A 24,295-nucleotide genomic window follows, 5' to 3' on the forward strand; every position below is an offset into this window, starting at 1 on the left:
TGTTTTTACGTTCAGAAATGTAACGTAGACATACATCCTTAATCCCATTTTCTCCCAAATGTTACTTTTGATTAACAGGAAACACATCACAAAATGAAATCTGAATCCTGATTATATTTCTGTGATATAAATTCAGCAGATGTTTACACAGTTCGGAAAATCTCCGCAGATAGATTTTGGTGTAGTCATTTGCTAGCTGGCGTTGCCCTTTGAACAAGCAACAGACAGTGACCTCGACTTTGCCGAATTTTAGCGCATGCGCACAAACTTAGCGGAAGGGGTGAACATACGTAAATGGTAAAATGCCAGTGAGCGCATAGCGCAAACTTGAAGCCCTTACGGCATAGAAGCCGGGACAGTTTTGGATTCAAGGCCACTCTGTCGTGCCATATCAGGCAGTATAACTCTTTTTTTCCTTCTCCATCCATCTCCTTCATCTGTTTTAATTCATCTGAATTAATTTACCTATCCGTACATTTTTAAGGGGGCGTGCGTGTCCCCCACTGCATCCCGGCCTAACACATAATGATCAGTAGATATAACATGAGTGAAACATGCGTACAGTGATGCATGTATCGACCGCCGAGGTGGATCTTCGAAACCTCGAGTTTACGCTTAAATCGAAATTCTTGTCGGCTCGTTTTGTATTCAAAGAAAAACGCCAACCCCCAGATTTGTCAAAGAAAAGTGACCGACATGGCCGACAGTGTTCTGCATCTAAAGATGTTTCTTTCAAGCAATCTAACGAGGCTGTTAGACGGCGCTAACGGCGCATCAGCAAACAACACGCCAGGCATCTATAGTTATGTAGCTGTGGACGATACCTGTCTAAGACTTTTCCCAGCGTCGTCAAGGGGCATCCAGGTCAGGAAGCCAGACTACAACACTGTGAGTATAAAAAAAAAATATCCGCGGGAAACATTGTATCAATATATTAGTGACGTCTTGTGCCAAGACTAGTGCGAGTGGGCGACTGATTTCTCATTATCCGTATGGAGCATGCGCAGAATGTGCCTCCATAAGGAACGGGGATTTCCCGACCTTTCACAATGGCTGCGCGAATCCCAACATTTCTCACTGCTGTAAATTACAGTAGTACGCAATGCAATGACAGACGGCGTTCACTGTACTTGCACGCACAACACTGCTGAGTGCGTCATTCGTTGTCAGCTGTGGAACGCGCTGACAGGAAAGCTGAAAACTGGACTAACCACTAGGAAAATTCCAGCATTTTACAAACAGACTGTTTCGATTCTTTGCACCAAGCAAACTATTCCTCTCACCAATAATGTCTTCGTTGATGAGTCGCCGAGAATGCTTCAAAATCCTTGGCCTACCACCCGATGCCAGCCCTGGTGAGACGATATTCAATGTTCTTTATTTATTTATAACGACTTGATCTATGCCAACATGGCTGACGTTGTCCCCATTTTCGATCAAGGAAATGCGTCCATTGCTTGCTCCATTTTTATCCGTCTCGTGCAATATAACCCTAGGGTAATGTGAAATAATTTTGGCAAAATGCTTGTGTTTATTGCCATATTGAAGTCAAGATCCGTCCGAGATCCTCCAGAAAAGAGCTCGATCACCAGGCGCACTTCGTATCGCTCATTTCAATTTTCAGAGAAGACATACAAGGACCAGAAACAGGAACCTGTGCATGCGGCTTTTACCTGTCCCATATATTGCAGTACTTAATGGCGACATCCTCGTTTTATGCAGACATTGCGCAATATGTTGTACATTTTTGTCCATGTCCTCCGATTGTCGACACACGCTACAAAAACGAATTTTCCTAAAACCTGATGCAGACTAAAAACCAATCACCTCGGGAAAACGTACTCAAAAAATTGAACTCGAAGCATCCCAAACCATTAAGAGTCGACATGAAATAGCTTGGTGTTATTTTTGACGAGTCAATGATCTTTGACCAACAGTCAGTCAGTTATATGACGTTACACGACAAACACCATCTGCGACAAAACAAATCATCAATGCTTTTATATCGTGAATTTTCGACAGCAAAATTATTCTGAACGGCTGGCATTGGTTTATTATTATTATGAGAAAGTTATGTTACTCAGTGACTTTTTCATTCATGCATTTATGCGTTTCATTTTGAAGAGGCTATCAGGCAGGCGTACCGTACAAAAGCGAAAGACTGCCACCCGGACAAGAACCCTGACGACCCTGAGGCCACAGCAAGATTTCAGAAGATTAGCCAAGCCTATCAAGTACTCCAAAAAGGTAGAAAGCATGGTAACATTCTGCAGAAAGTATAAGCCAAGCAATGCGGTAAAGTTAAAGATCAAATTTAAAAAATAAAAAGGGAATGCAACAAAGTGAAGTGACGGTATGTGTGTCACCATTCTCATAAAATGAGAAAATGTCAGCTGGATCCAAATCTCTTGTCTAGAGCTACGTCTAGGTCTTCGCTCCATTAGAAATGCGTGGAGACGCACAGACAATAGCCATAGCTCTGGAAGCCCGATTTGGACACGGCCAGAGAGTCGCTTTCCGACTAGACTGGTTCCCTTTCCATACCCAAAGTCTCCAGACGTCTTATAGACGTCCTCCGAACGTAGGGACGGGCAGCAGGTAATGAATCCGGCAGAATCCTGCCAGGTGTGTGTAAATGAGGAAACGATGCTCGCTGAATGTACAAATCAAGCAGAAATTGATAGCATATTTCGCCTTTTCTTCTTTGTCACTGACACTAACTTCACCATAAATTGATCATTTGTCTAAAATCGAGCACAGTAACTACCGATTAGAAATAAATTGCCGTAAAAAGGGTTTATCGATGTTAATCATTTTAAAATGGATTACCACACTTTGATCAACAGAGGCTTAACCAAGACAGGCCCTTTTCTTTTATTTGCCTATGCGTTGTCTTTGGCCACTGTAACCTCTGGTTCTTGCGACTATAACAAAGCATTTCCGGCATAGTTCACTGTCTCATTCCAGCTAACGGAAGCGTTTGTTTTTGTTTTTTGTGTTTTGCTTTTTTCAGATTTCCGTGATCCTGCTTTTGAAGACGACAGTGCTTATAGTGGCGGAGGTTTCTCCTTTCTGGATCTTTTGCTGATTTTCCAACGAGAGGTAACACAATATGTAAAGGACTTCTCTGTAGATTCCTCACGTTCTCAAAATTGTTTTGATGCTTACAGCCAATTTGTGCTCCCTCTAAATTACTGTTTTACACAATAAATAGCGAACAAAAGTCATGACAGGATGTGAAGCCATAGCGTATGTGTCCGCTCCATTGGGATTTTGTTGGGGGCAGTATCACTTGTGACAATATACACAGACTAGATTGAGAGTTTCCTCTGATCTTCCGTCTTCTGCGTACATCGCAGGTAAAAGATCTTTCTGTTTGTACTTCTCATCGAGTTTAATAGTGTTTTATTGCCACCAGTGATTTTAAACTTTTGCTGGTCGCAGCGGCGAAACCGTAGGATACATGGCGTGTCCTCTAAACACAGCTCCGGTGCCCCAGGTGACCCCCCCCAAAAAAACGCGCACACCTAAATGCACTACTACTCGTCAAATTTCATTTAAAAAGTATTATGACTGTAGTAATTAATCATGAATGGTTGAAAAGAGTTAGTGCTATTTTCATTAGGTGTCTGCAGCCGAAATGGATGCAACCAAACTCAATGATCCAATGTCAGTTCACTGTCACCAGAATACACCCAAGAGCCAGCTTCGGGATCACTGATCACGATCAAGATCCCTGTGAAACGAACAGACCCTTGCACTCTCTAGCTTGTCCGCCATGGCTTCGGTTTTGTAATCAGTGTGCTGTTGATGAACGTTTGCTTCTATTCACAGGTCTTTAATTATTTTATTTATTATGGGGAAAAGGAGCACCACCCACAGGGTGCCTTAAATATGGAAACATAGATTAATTAATCTGAACTTGAACTTGAGTGATCACTTTTGTAAATGGTAAACATAATCCGTTTCATTTTTTTCTTTCGCATGACAAAAAATTCACATTTCCATCACACATGACTGAGCACAAAGTGGTTTAATGGACCGTGTCAGAAATGGCTTTGCACCAGCACTCTGTGTATGGGTCACAGATTTGCACAGCATTAAGCATAAAGTATACTACCAAAATAATTAATTCGAAGACAACCACAGTTAAGGGTTTCTTCTTGCCACAACATAGCCCCAGTGTCTTTAAATATGCCCCCCCCCATTTCTTTCAATCCAGAAGAAACATGCATTTTGGAGATTCTTGCAAACATTACGTAATTCTGACAAAGCGATCTCTGGACACTACGAATTCAAGATCAAAACTGCTATTCGGGCCAAAGCATTTTCTGACTTGGTCCATTAAACCACTTCATGCTCCGTCATCTGTGACGGAAATTTGGATTTATTGGTGTCATACAAAGAGGACATCATAATAAAACAACTGATGGTTACCATTTACCAAACAATTAGTCACATTAAAGAAAAGACAAATTTATCCAGGTTTCCTTTCCCATAAGTAATCCTGTATGGCGTTCAGAGAGTTCCAGCCCCCCTTACTCTGCGTTTTGAATTTACAGCAGCTAAAAAGTTGGGGGTCGCCCTTTGTGCCACCCTATTTTATGCCAGTGCTCCTCCCCAGGCCCCACATTAAGTCCTGGCTACACCATTTTCTAGTCTTCATTTAAAGAAAAAAAATAGCCAACTTTATAATGCTTCTGTAGCATGAGGAGATTAATGCTTGGACTGAAACACTAAATGAGAACACGGCAGTCTTTGAAAGCAATGTGACGAATATTTTGAGAAAATCCACATAGTAATCACAGGCGATTTTTCTAGAAACTTAGGCCACCCGTACGGATGAGGGCAATAAGAAAGAGGTGCATTATGCGATTTGTACATTCCTCATTAGACTTTGCCAGAAAAGCTTAACTCCACCTAGCAATTGTGTTTTTTTCTCAGATGTTACTGGAAGAGATACGCCGACGAGAGGCCATGAGACGCCAAGCAGTCTTCAGAAATTGTATGCATTCAGTTTAAAATATTTTAAAACCTATAGTCGCAGTCCTCTTTCTTGAAACGCAAAATCTTCTTCAATAATTATTTATTATGACATTACACTGTTGATTGAATGCTTTTGTACTCTTTTTTGTGATATTTAACTTGCTGCATTTGTTTGCAGTGTTTGGAGGTCCATTCTTTTCACCACGCATGCGCATCTTTGATGACGATGATGATGATTATGACGTCTATTATGACTCCTCCGACTCGGACGACTTCAGTGTAATTGACCATCTTTCTTTCCTAATAAGCCTTTTGCGAGTTAAATTTGAATAGAATCTGGTACACTGAGTTATCTGACTGCACGTAAACATAACATATCAATTCCCCACATTAACGACGCTGTTGCTGTACTTCGTGATTCGTGGCAAGCTTTTGCATCGCGACCACCGTCTCTGGAATGGACTGGTTCCTTTGTGCCCGTCTCATCCATTGAAAAGAGTATATTGAGGCAAGGCGTCTTTTAAGTAAGTAAGGAAAACTTTCCCAGACTAATGAGTATAGCAACAGTATCTGTAGTATAGAGAATTCAAATTGTTATGTTCTTGTGACTTTGAAGAACTCATTGTACCAGATTTTATTGACGTTCACAAAAGGCTTATTGCTTCCTGTGAATTAGTGGGGGTCAATGGAACTCAATCTCAAGTTCCGACCACTGATCTTTATACACTGGACAGGCAGCTCTGCTCTGCGAATTGAAGCGACTGAGAGACCATCTTAGGTTATTCAATACGATGGCATTTTCCAAATCACTGGCTTTAGAGCTATGCATGAATGCTCTTAGTGAATGGACTGAAGTTGGAGGCCATTGTATTGAATAGCCTAAGATGGCCACCCGGTCACTTCAATTCGCACATAGGCAGTTACTGCTGAGCTGCATATTTAGTGTATGGAGATCAATGGTTCCGACTCCAGTAGAACACCCAAAGAATCGTTGCCTTATTAACTAGGTTTCCATAATGGTCGTAATGAACGCCGACGGCACGCAAGACGTCAGGGACTCAGACAGTCGCGAAAGAGACGCTGCATGACATCATTTCACAATAGGCCGGCCATGGCAGCTCAACGCAGACAGCTAGTGAAGTTGAACCTGATCCAACTTTACAAACTGTGTGCATCAATGTTTGCTTTTAATGACGACAAAGTGTTTCCATAACATTGCGTATCGTTGGGGACTGATTGCCGATGCTCTCTGCGTCTTCTTACGTCGATATGGAAACTAGGCTTTAGATAACTGACCTCGATGTGGAGACTATCAGTTTAAACTCACCACTGTTTTTCTGGCCTTTTGTTTATATTTCAAATTTTCTGATTAATACAGTTACTATAGTTACCACACATCTGATAAAGAAACCCCAAAAAGGTGAAGCAAAAAAGAAACCACAAGAAGCTGTGACATTATGTTGGGTATAACTGTTCCCGTTTTTAATAACTTATAAACACTTCTTGTTTACATTCTCATTTGACACTAAAACGCAAAAATAAGTAACGTTAGTACTTGAGAGAAAATAACAGTTGAAAGTACAAAGAGAAACGACGACGCAGTAGAGTCTGTCAAGACAATTATTATTAAGGATTTAGGTTTCTGAAAAGCTGCTGCCATGCAGTGCATAGATTTGCTTTCGTGTTTTACCTGTTTTCCTTTCTTTCTTCTTGTTTTGGTTGTTTTATTTTGTTTCGTTTCCTTACTGACTGGACAACTTTCATGCATAACATTGCGATAACATGCAAAAACATTCTTTGTATTTTATTTATTTAAATCAACCCGAAACCTTTGCAGTTTTGCAGTGATTATATACCTCGACGGGAACGTACGCCCAGCCCTCCTTGGACGTCCTACACTTCTCGCCGACCCCAGCAGCAGTCAGAGAGGGCTGAGGCTCGTTGGAGCGCCAGCGAGGCCAAGAAGACAACCGACTGGTCTGAGGCGTGCCGAGGCTCGTCGAAAGCGGACTGTGGGACTTCTGGGCAGTATCAAAGCTTCTCCTACCGATCATTCAAATCACAACAGGTACAAACCAGCTGCGTGATAATATAATACATAGGACAAAAACCATATTGCAAGAGGGTGCTGAAAAATCATTTATTTCTGTGGCCAAAAGAGCTTGACTGCAGCTTGAAATTACACACGAATTCATGGGAACGGTTGCAGGCTAACGTGCACGTCCAAGCCACAGCTGGGCAAGTTTGACCAATATGTGGTTATGGCTGCAACCTTTCTATTGAGTCGTTTGAACAAACCACGGAAAAATATTTGAGACACGGCCTTGGGCTGCCACGTCAAAGCCAGATACTTGTAGCTATTTGACTAGGAGTTCGCTGCATGTCTTTGGTTCTGAAGACATTTTTTTTGTATTCACTCCAAATGTACCCCAATACCGATTTGGGACAAACGGATGATGTAAGGCCTCGTAGGTATAATGTAATTTCATGTCTAAATTGGCTAAGGTGTAGGAGTTTCATCCTGAAATGCATTGCAAGAGATCGTTCATTACCTAACCTAATATTTTATCTGCACAGCGCTCTCAATTAGATGGAGACTTAGGTTTGACTGTAAAATTAATAGCCATTGCTGAATGTGTCACGTGAAAATGAATTAAAATTCAATATCAGGGTTTAATTGTTCCTCGAACGATCTCGTGGAAAATCAAATTAGAACATGCAAACAGGATACATACAATGTATTTTTTTTAAATATGCTTGTCCTTGAAAAGTAGGTGCACAGAACCGTGGAATTCGCCTAAGAGTGTCACGACAAGCTTTTAATAAGTGACATTGAGTGGTGCAAGGAAACCCGTGCATTAAATGAAATAAATGCACAGCTCCGCCAGGTGTTCCTTTTGTTGGGTACAATTTCACTTACGTATTTACCAAGCTCATTTGAAATACTCTACTTGGTCATGTGGACGGTCAGACCCAACTAGATGTTGAGTAGAAATTTAAACTTAAGACTAAGGATAAACATTTGGAACATGTTCTTTAGGTGGTCCTGTGTCAGCTTAATTGATATACTTGTTAGGCAGTAGGTTGAGACACTATTCATTTGTGTTCTCTTTTTTTTAATTCTAAATTTGCTCATTAAAAACTGTTGAAAAACTTTGCTTATTGATCTACTGTCATGAACTAAACCAACATCAAAGTAATCCAAATTTACGACCATCCAGGGAATCAGGTAAGCAAACGTTTCTAAAAACTGTAGTTCAACAATCTGTTACTTTAAAAACATTGCAGGTTTGCTCGTAATTTGTCATTACTTTAAAATCAAAATGCTGCCTTTATTATGGCGCATAAAGGAGAAATCAGGGTATTATTTTGTTTGAAAAAAAATTGTTGCAACTCCAAAATCGCTTTAAAAGTCATAATATTTCTGCCAAATCTACCACTTTGCATTTGACAGGAAAAGCATGATGAGCGGCCAGAAAACAAAGAGGCAGTTCGTGACCCTCCTACGGATGCGGGAACAAAGCATCCACGACCTAACGAGCCAGGCGAGAACACAACCAGCCTTACCGAGGAAGTTATTAAAGACACGGAAGAGGCTTTCAGCAGAGCGGCTGCAGGCGAATGGGATCAGTGTTTCAAGGTGCCAGTCAAGTCGCATCAGGTGAGTTAAAGGAAATTTTCAGGAATGGGGATCTTGCAAACTTGATCGCAGCACTTGACTTTTGACTTGTAATGAGGTTAGCAGAAACAAAAACTGCTCGGAAACGCTCTTTCCAATTACGAAAAGCCCGCCAAAGGCCTCTTTTTTTAAAGTGTTTAAAAGAAGTTTTGTTACAACACAAACAATTCCATAGGTTTCCCTCTAGTTGGAGCAGAAATCTCCCAGTTAAATACGAGGCCCATTTAAATTCGTTTAATATGAATGCCGCTTCATCTGAGCAACATCATCAACCTGGACGGCAAAGGCAAAATCTTGTGTGCAAACAATGCAAATAAATGAAAATAGTAAATGCAAATCCAAAAGCTAGTTGACGAAAATGGACGGTTGTTTGCTGAAATTGACCCAGACCTATTCAAAGCAGAGTCAAAAGTATTTTGATTTTTTTCTGCGTTGAGCTGCTTTCCACTCACTGTTACCGTTTGTGTTTTCATTTCCTCTTTAGGACAAAACGAGGAGAAAACCGAGAAAAACCAAAACGGCCTCTACTTACGCTGTCAACGTACCAATGGTATGCCAAGGAGTCAATCAGCAACCAAGGAAACCTTCATTGCACTAAACATTCTTTCTAGAATTTGATAAGACTTCACTTGCAATTAATACGAAGACAGTGGAACAAATCCAGCATCTTGTGGACCCTCTGGCTTGAATGATTGTGGGTATTATAATACACGTAGATGCCTTTTTCCGAGAATTTAGACTCATTTTCGTTCGATAAATTGTAGTGTTATTTGGACTTTGTCTTTTTCGTACAGAAAATGACCAAGAAGCAGCTGTTAGCCCAGCAGAACAGACGTCAAAAGGAAGCCAATGAGATCGGCAAAGAACTTCGTGCCAAAGCCGAAGTAAATATGAAGTTGAAAGAACAACTGAAGAACAGTGGCAAGGGGAAAGGAAGCGAAGCATGAAACACTGGGCAGGAGGGGGCTATAGTGGAAGTGAAAACTTTAAAAGCCATCTGCTCTTTCTAAAATATTGCCTTGAACTGTTTTCTCTTGCTATAAACTATTTTCCCCTAAATGTATCAATACCTGTACATTTATCATATAATACTCAGTGATACAAATCATATCCTTATATTAATATTTAAATATTTTGCAGCTTAATTCCACAGACATGTATACAACCAGTTTCCAATATTTTACTATGTTCATGCATATGCTGCTAAATGTATATATTCCTTAAGGGGAAATTTCATCAATCAAAGTAAAGAAGTACTAGATTAATTCATGGCTTCTATAGGCTGAGTTGGGTGTAAGTCACTTGCAGGTTAAATTTGAATCAAATCTGGTAAAATGAGTTCTTTGTTTTCATGAACACAATTTAAATTCTTCATACTAAAGACACTGTTGCTATACCTCGTTATCCGGGTCAAGCTTTTGCTTAGTTACAAAAGATACACTGTTTTCAATAGAGAGAAAAGGGCACCAGTCCATTCCAGAGATGGTGGTCGCTATGCAAAAGCTTTCCCCGAATCACGCGGCATAGCAACAGTGCCTTTAGTCTGGGAAATTAACCTGGCATCATGTAACTCAGTGTCCCAGGTTTTATTAAAATTCAAATCGTAAAACGCTCTTAGAAGCCAATACTATGGATCATCCCGTGCGTTGCATTTCTCCCGGACCAATGTAATGATGTCACTAGCCAACCTACGTGCGTGCGCTCAAGTTAAAATTCGTGAGTGTGATGGCCCCACGGGAATGGCGTGTTAGCAGGAAAAATCCTCGTTTCGATTCTTCAGCGATATTGCATTGTTTCTTTTGTAATCATTTCACGATAAGTACTCGTTTTGTAACCATAATAGTACCTACGTGTAAAAATGTAATTGGATATGAGTTCGTTGAACAAGTCTAGGCCTCTTTATACATTATTTGCATTTGGGGTTTAAATATTATTTAATTAACACTATCTTTGAAGCATTTATATGCCAAGCATTTGTTGTGGTGTCGTAAGCAGATGTTTTAGTGTCATTGTTCGATGAAACCTTGTAATTGCAGTTATTTCCTTCACCATGTCTCCCAGTTTTTGTGATAATTTGCTGACTGATAATTCCGTTTGGTGATTTGTGGCTTCAGTTCATGACAGCAGGCCCATAAACACCTGTCAAAGAACAGCGTCTTCCTCGAATACTGCTTCAGAATGTTCAAAGGAAAAGCATATAAAATTGTAAATGTTTTTACAAAAAGAGAGGTAATTCTTGTATCATGTTCAAGAGACATGTAGGGGGAAAAACTGAATTTGAGCAAAATACCCCAGATATTTCCAGATGTCTTGTAAATTAAGGATACATTTTTTCCTATGTTATTACTTTCTTGGTTTTACAAGAAAGTGAATGCCGGACTCGTGCAAGTTGAGGTTTGCAAAGGGTGCGCGTTCTTGTGTTGTTACTTCCGTCATCAAACGCCGCTGGACTAAGAACAGCGGTGTGGCTGGCCCCACTCCCCCCAACATGAAAATTCGTTGCCCCAGTCCCCTCCCCCAACTTGCGTTTCGGACACAAAAACATTTTTGAACCCAGGTTCCTAGTCCAGGGGACGCCATTATTGATCAGGCCTACACAAACTGCATAATCCAAATCGGCTGCCAGTCAGCCCCCCTTCCACTTTAGCGTGAAGCCCCCCCCCCGACTCCTGGCTACGCCACTTACTAAAGAAGGTGATCAGAAGACTTGGCATAGTTCCCAGCTGTAAAATAAAGATGTAACATACTTAAGGACTGGAAGTATCAGTGTCTCGTTTATGGAAAATTTCTCAGGCACCATTTGTTCTTGCTACCTGCAGTATATTTCACCGGGCTGTCGCCTCCATAGACCAGAACGGCTTGTTCGAGCTACTGACGTATTCAATGGTAAACATTTAGTAGCGAGAGAAAAAGTTTAAAGCAATATTGTTCAGAAAATAAATGCCATATCCAGTACAGTTTTCGCTTCCTTTACCCCCTCTGCCACTCAGCTATGCTATGTTTCCTTTCCCTTTAACATTGTTCTTCAGTTGTTCTTTCAGCTTCATATTTGCTTCGGCTTTAGCACGAAGTTCTTTGCCGATCTCATTCGCCTCTTTCTGACGTCTGTTATGCAGGGCCAACAGTTCCTTCTTGGACATTTTCTGTGAAAAAAAACACATGCTCATCATCGCAAGTTCTCCCATGAAAGCTGAGCCTACATTGCTGAATATACTCATACACCATGAATCTTACAATACAAAATACCCATCGTCATTCAAACAAGTTGTCGGTTTATGTCGGACATATGTTGCTCGTCCCCAGTCGGCCATCCCTGGCTTTCATCAATTCAGCCAGCTGTACGTACCTTCAGCCAGCTGTACGCACTACACGGTCGTCGCGCTTGGCCTGGCAGCTCGCATAACCCTTATAATACGCCACCCCGTGGGTGACATGTAACTACATGATCTTGCCTAATGTATACGGAATTTCTACCAATCAAAGTGGTCAGACTTGTAGACTCGTTCATTCAAATGCAGATATGAACGACGTAAAAATAAGTCCGGCAATGTGATTGACTGCTACTACGTTTGGTAGATGAGTCCATTCGCTGAATACAAACAGTTGGCAGATTAGTCGGGATTTCTGAACAGAACCCATAGTAATAAATGGACACAAAAAAGGGCGCGAAGCAAGTAATGCCGCGCAGTCTCGATGTGTATCCAAAGCATAAACGAAAACGTCACAGACATACGGACTTGGGTCAAGTCTAGGAGAATCCCGACTTGAGTCAAGTCTATAACCAGCCTGGAAAGAGCATACGCAGCGAGCAGAATGTGACCCCCGCTAATGTGATGGGGATTCCCCGACGTTTTACAATGGCCGTGCGAAATCGTGGCATTTCTCACGACATTGTGCAATGACAGACTGCGTTCACATAAACACTGCTGTTTATGCTCATGTACAGTACATCTACATGCGTCACACGTTGTCAGTGGCACCTTTTGCTCGGACAGGGAGCCTGAGGATTGGGCTCACTACCGTAAGGGAATCCCAGCATTTTACAAGGTGATCATTTGGATTCAGAGCACCAGACCATCTGCTTTACTAACCGATGATGTCTTCGTCGATTACTCGTCGAGAATGTTTCAAAATCCTGGATCTACCACCCGATGCCACCTCAGGTGAGCCGACTTTAAATGTTTGCCATTTTTGTACGTCCTGGTCTACAAATGCCAATACGGCTGACGCTTTTTCCCTTTTTGTTCCGAGGAATTAAATAAATGCTGTTATAATCATGCCAAACAGGGCTTAACTTTAGAAACAAATAATCTACAATCCCGTGCTCTGCATGTAATATAGGCCTGACGTTGTGAAACATTTTGGTTGAATGTTGTGTAGTGTGTTTATTGTTGAAGTCCGTCAAGACCTTTCCTAGATAGCCTATCCTCTGAGACCGCGATAAAAAGGCCCTTTTTTTAGTACTCATTTAAATTTTCAGAGACGACATACCCCCCAAAAAAGTTGGGGTCCGACGTCCGGCCTGTTTGTGGGAGTGGGCTGGACATCGGACCCACAGTTCGAGGGGGAGAGACGACACACGCTTCAAAGGTGCTATAACGGAAAACCTGTGCTTTTCACGGTTACACTGTGTCCGAAGACAACACCTCTCAGCATGTTCTTGAGCTAGGCTGTAAAAAATGACTGTTCTCTCCTAATATGTAATGGAGAACAAACCTAGCGTCACCTCGTGAAAAACGTACTCGAACTTGAACTCGAAGTACCGTTAAAAAAGTCAACATCAAATAGCCGCTGTGTTAGTTTTGACAAGTCAATGAACTTTGACCAACATGTAAACCATCCTGTCTCACGACGCGAGTAAGGCACTAGGCCTAGCGCACGACAAACACCGCCTGCAGTTGTACAAATCATGAGATGTTTGGAAACATTTTTCCAAAAGCCAGTTATTAACGAGGTTTTTGAAATTTATGTGCAGAACAGCCGACATTGGTTCAGATCGAGTGAAATTATATGTTCCTGATTAATTCATGCACGACCTCCATACATAGTACGTAGAGCTGTCGGAGATTGTTTCATTTTTCAGTATTGCACTCAAGTCACTCAATTGCACTTCCATTCTTTGTAAACAAAGATTTGCTCATTTTCCTCATTTTTTTTACTTCAACATGAAAAAATACACATGTACCTGAAAGGCTGGGAGAACTAATGATAGCTGACAAAGTTTGATGTAAAGAATAATTCAGAACGTTCCACATAGACCACAACACTATCTTTGCCCCTTTGAGCCCCAAGTGTGAAATACAAGTGTATGGAACAGCCACCAACTGACCAATCAGAGAGAAGAACCAAGACTAAATGATGTCATCCCAACCATTAAAATTAGAACAAAGTTCTCCAACGCACCCGTTTGTTTCTTGTATGCTATATGAAGAGGCCATCAGGCAGGCGTACCGTACAAAAGCAAAAGACTGCCACCCGGACAAGAACCCTGACGACCCTGAGGCCACGGCGAAATTTCAGGAGATTAGCCAAGCCTATCAGATACTCAGAAAAGGTATAATACTGTAACATCCTCTTTAAATAAAAAAATAGCTATGTGACAACAAGTCACTAAACACCATGATCATTCCGTCACCGTTGTCGGTAAGTGCGATCCATGAATATCAGTGTCGTCCACCACCCAACACCGTGAGCCAAAATTAGCATATGTACAGGTTATGGTTCAAGGAAAAGGTGATGATGCTCGAACAGATCACACCCAGGAAGATTTTTATTTATCAAGATACTGTGATTTTTTTCTGTTCAGTTCATTGAAAATATAGGAATTAAAAAAGTTAGGTTGTGGCTTACTGGTTTATGAGATTCGTCAAGCCACTTTCGAAGTCGTTCATAGTCTTGCTACTTATGTGTATATTAAAATCTGGACTCCCAATGCCCTTAAGCAGCTTATAGAGATCATTAAATCCACTCGCGGCCATTTTACCGAGCTGAACACAAAATTTTCCTGGCAATGCCCGCCTTTGTTCTTCCTGATGTCAATAGAAGGGAGCCAACCCACGCTTTTGTATTCGGCTCGGTAAAATGGCCGCTGGTTGGCTTCTTCTTCATACAAAGGCGTTGCAAGTCCAGGTTTCTTATATACATACTTGAGTCTTGCCCCAAGACTGGTTTGACTGTTTTGGCCAGTGCACCGCGCAGGCGACATGAGCTGACGAGCACAGCCGAAACACTACCAGCACTCTTATATTCACGGGAGAGGCTGCCAGATTCCACAAGACAGTCACAGTTTCTGGCAGTTCTTCTGAGGTGAATATAGCGCCCTTTAATGGTAATGCTATTTGGGCTGTGCTCGCTAGCTTATGTCGCCTGCATGCACGGTGCACCAGCCAAAACAGTCAAACCAGTCTTGGGGCAAGACCAGTGTTATAAAGAGTTACTCGAGTCGAGTCATTTTAACGTTGTGACTTGAGTCGAGTCATTAGGTCAACAAGTCAAGTCACTTTGTGTTTGAGTCAAGTCAAGTACCGAGCTCGAGTCAATTTGAGTCACAAATCTTTTGACAAAATACAACAAAAACACCACTCCATGTAAGTCATTTTTGGTATTTTTATTTTCATTTAGACATATTGAAAATAAACTAGTGTAAGAGGCATCTAGCCAACTAAAATTTTGCTTTAATTTTTGAGACTCGAGTCTTATAAGCTTGTGCTCGAGTTGAATGTCCATGAGAAATTTGAGTCGAGTCGAGTCATTTGGTTGCAGAGACTCGAGTTGAGTAATTTACTTGAGTCGAGTCGCCAAAAAGTGAGTTGAGTCGGACTCGAAACGAGTTATCGACGCGAGTCATTACAACTCCGGGCAAGACTAATTCGTTCAGTGCCGCCATCAAATTGACACCTGAGGTCAGATATAGAGACGTTTACCACAAATTCATGGAAACTACGGTACAAGCGGATTTGGGCTGTTCCTGGAAGCTTCAGTGCTGCACTGGGCTCTGTAAATTCCAGAAAAATCAATTGATTGTTTTTATTGAAATTACTCAAGTCACATCTTTTCCGTGTTTATACCTTTGCTAGATATTGTGGGGGTTTTATTTTGGTTGTTTTGGTTTTGTTTTAGTTTTGTTTTTAATTTTTTTTGCCTTTTTACCATTGTAGCTATCACAGCGATTACTTTGGGGTTGTTAAAGGCAGCTACAGATAATGTATAGTACCCGCCATTTTTGGGTTGGGGATCGTTTATCCGGTTAACAAGTTGTCGTTTTTGTCACAATGGCTATCAAATGAGACCTACACATTCCCTGTAATCGACTGGCAATTGCAGTACTATCCAGGTGTGACATAGTTCACTAGCTTAACTGCACGCCTGTCTAAATCAAGCGTTGTATTTTGTTCCTCAGATTTCCATAATCCTACTCTCAATGATGACAGTGACAGTGATGACGAAGGTTTCTCCTTTCTGGACCTTTTGCTGCTTTTCCAGCGAGAGGTTAGCACGCCTTACAGACATTGATTTTAGAATTCTGCTAATTTTGAGGGAATCTTTTCGATGCTCACAGCCACCCTCTGCTGATCGCTACGGACTGGAGTGTTTCTCATTTCAAAGAAAATACGGGATGCATCTGTTTTATGCTTATAGTTAGGTTTCTTCATCAAATTTTGTTTCACACAATAAGCCCTATATTCACAGTTAAATTATGGTCGTATACAAACAAAAATTAGAGTAAGAAATAAAGTAAAATTAAAATTAAATAAATTTACTCATATAACAGAACAAAAATGCTATAATTAAATATTAAAGACCCGAAAAATCAAGACATTCAAAGGAAATTGATATCTCGAAAAAGGAAGATCAAAACAATAAAATAGTACGAGGGTCATAATTATTTTGATTAGACATAATGATGATAGTTGGGCCTAAGTGGAAAATCAGTGAAATGATTAAGAAATCTTGAAATCTTGCACTTATTTGAGTATTCTTCAAGTGGCGCTCAGCATGATTTTAGGGGCGGCATGATCACTTGCGGTATTACACACTTATAGTAGTGACCGTCATTCCTCAGAAGACAATGCTATGTACTTTCCTTTGTTCCTACGACAATCTCCCATGGACTTAGCACGCATACGTACTTTCCAGCACCGGTTTCGAAAAAGGGTGAACAATCGGAAAAGGACATTCCCTCTGTCCACTTCGCTGCCGTTCAATCCCAGTGAAATGACCTCGCGTTTTCTACGCCTTTTTGCTGTAATTGGCTGGCAAAATCAGTGCAAACGTCACAAAAATAGTTCACAGAGTGTTACCAATTCGCAAACAAACATTAACTGCTGTTACAGATACTTTTAAGATCCAAATACGTGTATATAATTTCCAAACTCTCTGTGGATGTCAGTTATTTAGAAAAAGCCTAGATTTTCTCGTATGCATCAACCTAAGAAGTGTTGAAAGCGTTTAACAAAATGAGAAGTGATTAGAATACGCTAGTGTTTACAAGTAAGAAAGATCTTATGTTAGTTAAAAAATAGTACGAGTGAGGACTTTTTCAGGCTCTGAACAAAGGACAAACTCCTGGCGCGAACAGTTCTTAGACGGTGGAACGAATTGAAACAAGACCAAGTTCACTTCAACAAACGGCCGGGAATAAACTTAAAGGCGAGGGAAACATGCACCTCCTGTCGCAAAAAGGGTGGGAAAAAGCAACTGCAAAATAATGAACTGTATACCAATGGCGTAACTCGGGGGAGGAGGCGCGCAGGAGGCCGCCAAGCTACCGCTTTCCCCCGCTTTAAATTAGAGATTAAAAGAAATTGGGTGATTTCTCAGTCGGTATTTTAATTGTGACTGAATCTGTGAGTGTCCTTCTCTCCAGAAAACGAAAGCAGCGTATCCAGCTTTTGATGTGGGGGGGGGGGTGGCAAATTCAAAAGCAAAATCGGCCATAGGCTCATTCAACATAATGTTGGAGGGAAATAAATATCAAAAGCCGTACTCATTGGCCCGACATCCCTCCTCTTATTTCATGGTGTGTCTCGTGGTATTGTCTCGGGGTTTTGGTTAATATATTTAACAATGTACCAATTGCTTTCTTTCCTGTGAAGTATTCTAAAAGAAAACTGTCAGGGGGCAACTTTCCACCTGCTCCCCGCCCCCTGCTGTATACGCCGCTGGGGCATCGATTGCCCTCCCTCCTGCAAATGTACCCCAGTTACGCCACGGCTAAAGACTCAGATCACAAACTTTCTCTTCCGGAATCAGATTCAGCTCTATAGCATCTCCTCAGTCCAGACCAACGTCCTTCATCGTCCTTCGTCTCCTTCGTTGAGTTTCAAGGAGATCGCGAAGATCAAAGTCCTGTACTAGCCCAATCCTTCTAGAAACACAGCTGCCCGCTTTTTTATAAGTTTTTCATTTCCAGCCGTTTACTATCAAAAAATCTCGAATGCAACCTGCAGTCATCCATAACGCTCGCCTCTCAAAGTCAAACAGGAATCACATTTTCATGCAGCAACATTATATACTAAATGTGCATGCAGCCACATTGAAAAGTAATGGATGAGAAATATTTTCGGATTACCTCCCATGAAATAAAGACAATATGAAAAGGTTTATGGAGATTTTTATATTTTCACTGCAAGACATTACGGATGACTATTCCATTCGCAGACTTTTTTTTATTTGACTTTGTTACATTAAGTTACATTTAACTTTGTGCACCGCCTTGTAATCCACGGTAACATACATTGAACATTGTATTTTTACTACAGATGCTACGCGAAGAATTACGAAGAAGGGAGGCCATGAGGCGTGAAGCATTCTTCAGGACATGTATGTCCGGCTCCTCTTAAGAACCTTTAAGAAAAACATAATTACAGCTGCTTCCTTTTTATGAGTAACACGATGTTTTTTGAGAATCAGTCATGATGTTATATTTACGTTCCACCCACAGCAGCGTGGTTGCTTTTTAACTTTGTGTATAGGCCTAGAATATCAATCTTGAGTTGTTTTTGTTTGCAGTGTTTGGAGTTCCGCTCTTTTCACCACGCATGCGCACCTATGAAGACGACGATGATGACTTTTTCTTCATGAACAACAACGTATTCAGACCGGTATTTCTTCGTAATTCCATGTACTAGCTAGCCAGAGGCACAAGAGAGCTATCTGCTTTGCCACAGTTCATTCTTGACCAGTGGTGTACGGACATTGCTCACTCGTGCCGTCGATTTACGGAAGAGGTTTTACCATTCGTGACTTTTCTTAGTGTTTCATAATTTCTAGCTCACAGGACAAAATCTCAGCTGCCAGCTACAATTTTGTGTAGTGGTTACTTTTCTCCCTTATCATCGCTGTGACCGAGGTATTTTGCCCTTATGGGAAATACTAAAGAAAATTTGTTGCTTCTTGGGCAACATAACTATGTTACCCACAATCCAAAACCAGACTGAAGCTAATTAAATTAATTAATTTTATATCCCCGATGTAGTGCAACTTCCTCTGTTCGTGTGAGTTCCTCTGTTGTTATTATCCGTAATGGCCAAAGCTTCCTGCAGACAGAATAACAGTGGGGGCGAAGGATGGTCAAATATCGATTAATACTTTCTTCTGCCTGCCTTGGGAATAGCGGGTAACACATGTTGAGTTCATTCTTAGATACCAGTGTGCGGCGTGCGTGTCCTTGAGAAAGGCATTTCTGGGTTAGTTGCTTTTCTCCAGTCAAGAATGGGTAGGATGTTAGAGGAACTCGCAGATACATTTAGAGAAAATACCGAGGCGGAAAAAGCTTCACATTCAGTTCCGAGTTGAGATGCCTTGAGGAATTTCTTTTGCTTGCAGCATTCAAGAAGTGATTATGGTTATGTAAATTCCGGTGCTTGTGACAATAACGGGGGTACTCACTGGAGATGAGGGATAGTACAAACTCAACCAAATTTCTTTGAATAGACCGACTGCGGCCACAAAGCATGTGACCTATAGTTGGTATCAAACATTAACAAACATGTTAGGTATGGAGGTTTCCGGTACCACCATGCAAGGATATCCTTGCATGGTGCCGCAAACCTCTACACCAAACTCGCAACCCCCACCATGAAAAGAAAGCTCAACAATGTGGTTTAACCCCTTAGCAAAAAGTGTCATAAGTGTAATTTACCAAATCTAGAGCCAACGGTCGGAAAATTACTCAGAATACTGATGTATTGAGTACTACATCAAAAGTCGGTTTAATGTTTTAGGAAATAACACTCAAAACCCACTATATGCTATGAGAAAAAGTCAGGTTTATTGATCTTTGACATCCACTCTAGGTCACGTGACTTAGCGGGCACAATTGTTCTGTTGTAACCGTGCGTATTTTTTGTGGTTTTAGAAATACAGTGACCGGGCACATCAGCAACCAGCAAGCAGCGACCAGAGCACATCAGGTGAACGGCGATACCATCAAACTCGACCCCAAGTTCACACTCCGGTATGTTGTCAAAAGAATTGTTGCCTTGTTACAGGACTGGCTTTCCAATTTGAATGTACAAAATACCAGTTAAACAGTTGTCGGTTTTTTTTATTCTTTCTGAGGCCGTTTGATCCAGTTTTACTAGTAAACACCTTTTCTCATTTAAAAATAAATACCATGTACCTAATGAAAGAGCACCAATGAATAAACGGCAAAGAAAGAAACAAGATATAAATCCAACTTTGGAAAAGGTATTTTTCCAAAACAACACTCAAATGTCGGCCTAGAAGGAAATTACCCTTCGCTAACAAATACAGTTGAAGCCCAAAGATTGCATGCACCTGCAAGAGATTCCATGATGATGCTTTCTTTAGCCGATAGACAGGGATAGGCAGTCCCTTTTGCATATTTGAAAGTTGAAACTACCAAAGAGAATCATTATGACAGTCAACAAAGGAGAGGCAAGGAAATGAAAAACAAGGAAGATGGAACTGTCAGCGACGATAATGGAAATCAGCAATTTGATTTCGGCTGTCTCTGTTAAGAATGCCGGGACAAATCTCTTTCTCGTAGAAATCTTCATTTCCTTTTTCATTGAATTCCTTCTGGATTGTTGGCAGTCAAGTAATTATCGTCAGCGAAAGCAACGTCCACCAAGCCCTCCCTGGGCCTCCTATACTCCCCATCGATCCCGCGAGCAGCCCCAGAGGGCCACGCCTCGACGGAGTGAGAACACCAAGCCAGCAGGCCAGCCTAAAGCGGACTGCGGGCCTTCTGAGAACTCCCACAACTTCTCCTACCGATCCTACAAATCACAGCAGGTACTCTGCTCTTGCTGTTATTAGACGACTGTGCCCAGTCTGGTGTATTCCTCTAATAAAACTCAGGGTGTTAAGCTAACACCATTGTTTTTACATTCTGTGTTCTCAATTATTCATAATCCTTTGCAGAACAAGCGTAAACAGCATTCAGATTGGACTAAACAATTCAGGATGTCCTGTTGCACCATGAATTGTGTGCGTGAGCAAGCTTTGGTGGCATTTATTTGTGGAAGTTTTGATTTATGTTGTGAAGGTGGGCTTAGTGAATACGATCTCAGAACGCGTATAAGGTAAAGGATCGATCTTAGAGTTGGGACTTGTGTTAAGTTCTACGAGGTTACTACGTAAGTTTCCACGGGTTACAAGATTCGTGAAGGCTCGTGGCCCATCAATTTCTTAAATTGTGCCATTGTAAAAGTAGCATCCTTTCGTGCAACGCCCAAATCAATTTGACCAAAGCCACAATACGCGCGACTCAAAATATTGCGCCACCAAGAGTTTGCAACGCGTCGGCCAATCACAATGCGCGAAATATCTGTGGACACAATGCGCGTTCGGAAAGGGTCGACAAATTTCGCGCGTTGTGATTGCCCAACGAGTTGCAGACTCATGGGTGCGCACTATTTTGAATCGACCGTATAACATGTCTCTCTGTGTTTGTGCAATCCACAGCATGATGTGCGGCCAGAAAGCGGAGAGGCAACTCCCGACCCTCCTCTGGATGCGCAACCACAGCATCCACGACCTAGCGAGCCGGCCAAGCATGCGCCTCAGGAAGACGCAACAAGCCCTGCAGAGGAACTAAGCCAAGGCACAGGGGAGACTGTCAGTAAAGTGGCTGATAGCGAATGGAGCCAGCGTTCCAATGCGTTCACCAAGTCATATCAGGTAACTTATAGATAAAAAAAACTTCAGATAAAATTTGATTGTAAACTTGGAAAAAAATAGCTAAAAATTAAATGCAGCACTTAGTTTCAGTTTACCAAATAAACGAATTATTACTGACAGCTAGCTTTTGAAGTTAGAAACTCCTGCCCAAGGTCTCATTTCATCTACTATACGAAACAAATTTGGAAACAGCAAATAGGTAATACGTGGCTGTAGGGCAGAAAGCATTGTAAGTTTATTACGTTAATTCTAAAAGAGCTGAGTTTTTTTGGACAATTTCACAGCCAAGTAGGGGAGGCAAATTTCACCCGCGATCTCAGCTGCCCATTGCTCTATTTTTAAAATTTAGCATGCATTTAAAGCATATCCCTGTCAGTAAAATATTTTCACATAATAATTTCGCTGTTACGGTCAGTTGAACACTTTAGTGATATCGGAAAAAAATGTTGAAGGGCAAATTCCGCCCAACTCTTTTGGTGTTAAGGTGGTTTCCACTCATGCACATTGTTTCCCATTTCATTTCCTCTTCAGAACAAACTTTGGAGAAAGCCCCAAAAAGCGCCTGCCTATGTCGTCAGCACTCCGGCGGTATGTCAAGGAGTCGATCAGTAAACCAAAAAACCTTTACTGCAACAAAGATATTTTTTGCTTAATTTGATAAGTCTTCACTGGCAATTATCACCCGGATGATGAAATAGAAATGTTCTGTATCTCATAGGCCAACTGGTTTGAATGACGATGGATATTTTGTATTGTAAGATACATGGTGTATGATTATGTACAGCAATGTCGGCTAAGCTTTCATGGGACAAATTGCGATGATGAGCATGCGCACTCCGTTGTGTTTTTTTTTCCACAGAAAATGACCAAGAAGCAACTGTTGGCCCAGCATAACAGACGTCAGAAAGAGGCCAATGACATCGGCATAGAACTTCGTGCTAAAGCCGAAGCAAATATGAAGCTGAAAGAACAACTGAAGAACAATGTTAAAGGTAAAGGAAACATAGCATAGCTGAGTGGTAGAGGGGATAAAGGTAGCGAAAACTGTACTGGATATAACATTTATTTTCTGAACAATATTGTTTCAAACGTTTTCTCTCGCGACTAAATCTTTACCATTAAAGGTATCAGTACATGTATAGTTTTTTATATAATATTCAGCGAGACAAAGTGTATCTTAATATAGATATTTGAAAACAGTATCTTAAATCCACAGAAAATATGTACAAAGAAGTTCCCTGTATTTCATCATATTCAGGCATTTCTGGTTAAATGTATACACCCCATAGTGGGAAGTCGCTAAAACTAAAGAAGTATTAGATTAACTCATGGTGTATAGACGACTAGAATTAGACGCCGTATTATTACTGTGGGACCATCCAGTGCGCACGCATGTGGTACCACGCGCGTTGCATTCCTCTCGAACCGATAGGATGTTGTGACAGGGCAAAAAGACGTGCATTCGCTAAAATTAAAACCTCTGCGTGAGTGTGATGGCCCCATTTGAAACGCGTCTCCTTGGATTTATCTAAAACCGGGATAACCCTTGTTATTTGAGTCTTCGTGCGAATGTCTCGTTTATCATCTGTAATCTTTAATAATAGTAATTACAAAACAACTGAAGTACGTACTTATGCAATGCCATCTTTATATGAAATCGGTGAAAAACATCTATGCCCCTGTCTACAATATTGTTAATGTTGAGTTTACCGTTTACGAACACGGAAGCATTTTTATCTTGGAGGCATTTTTATACCAAGTATTTGTTACGTTTTCGTGAGCCTACGTCATCTTCGATGAAACCTTGTTATTAGCTGTTTCGGCGACTTTGCGGAAACAACTTTTGTTTTCCTTAAGAATTTTTTTGGGTCTTTTTCGCAATTTTTGCAAAAAGGTAGTTCTTTTTCTTTATTTTGGGAGGGTTTTGCAATTTTCCCAAAAGTCATTCTATTTCTTATCTTCCGTTTATATTTGGCTTTTTTGCAATTTTGTGAAAAAGTCATTCCTTTCTTTTCTTTTGTTTTTTCTTCTTCTTTAGCTTAGATGTGTGTCTTTTGGAGCTCCGGAGTAAGTGGAGAATTTGTGTATCTTAAGAGTTTGTTACTATAGTTTGACTTAATTATTGTATTTTGTATTTATTATAGATCAAGCAAGACCGTTTTGGGCCTGTCAGGTCTTATAAATTTGTAGCTCTACTCAGGCCTCTGAAAAACTTGCAACAGAGGATCTACTAACTAATAAAGAAATTGGATGTGTAATCTCTCTTGCCTTTATTATGAATTTTCTTCTCTTTCGTTCTCTTTGTAATGACACTGTCATTGCTCACACTCAACGCGAGGGGCTGTTCCTCTTCTGTTCAAAATATTTCCCTTTATACATATCCCGATAGAATTTGCAATAATCCGGATGTCATTTTTCCTCATGAAACCGGTGATTTAAATGAACAATATCCCTCTTGGAATTCCTGGTAAAACGACACCC

General features: G+C 41.0%; 2 protein-coding genes across 4 annotated transcripts; both read left to right on the top strand.

The window, feature by feature from the left end:
* Positions 1-1,018: 1,018 nt before the first annotated feature.
* Positions 1,019-10,638, top strand: LOC110983926 (uncharacterized). The gene is made up of 9 exons (XM_022243603.2): positions 1,019-1,355; positions 2,125-2,247; positions 3,014-3,102; positions 4,945-5,005; positions 5,165-5,265; positions 6,824-7,054; positions 8,441-8,647; positions 9,150-9,215; positions 9,460-10,638. Exons 1-9 carry the CDS (start codon positions 1,289-1,291, stop codon positions 9,610-9,612), a joined length of 1,098 nt encoding a protein of 365 aa, XP_022099295.2. The 5' UTR covers positions 1,019-1,288; the 3' UTR covers positions 9,613-10,638.
* A 210-nt stretch (positions 10,639-10,848) lies between these two features.
* Positions 10,849-24,072, top strand: LOC110983916 (uncharacterized). 3 transcript variants are annotated; one of them, XM_022243587.2, is made up of 10 exons: positions 10,849-12,828; positions 14,097-14,219; positions 16,065-16,153; positions 18,427-18,487; positions 18,677-18,768; positions 20,025-20,123; positions 20,726-20,926; positions 21,599-21,814; positions 22,346-22,402; positions 22,674-24,072. In XM_022243587.2, exons 1-10 carry the CDS (start codon positions 12,759-12,761, stop codon positions 22,824-22,826), a joined length of 1,161 nt encoding a protein of 386 aa, XP_022099279.1. In that variant the 5' UTR covers positions 10,849-12,758; the 3' UTR covers positions 22,827-24,072. The 3 variants fall into 3 exon arrangements, with proteins under 3 accessions (XP_022099279.1, XP_086998133.1, XP_022099280.1); XM_087142007.1 differs by having other exon boundaries at positions 18,677-18,756; XM_022243588.2 differs by lacking the exon at positions 14,097-14,219.
* The last annotated feature ends 223 nt before the right edge of the window (positions 24,073-24,295 follow it).

The sequence above is a fragment of the Acanthaster planci genome, linkage group LG10 (assembly GCF_054643075.1).
Source record: "Acanthaster planci isolate LZ-2023a linkage group LG10, COTS_SCS, whole genome shotgun sequence".
NCBI classification, from domain to species: domain Eukaryota; kingdom Metazoa; phylum Echinodermata; class Asteroidea; order Valvatida; family Acanthasteridae; genus Acanthaster; species Acanthaster planci.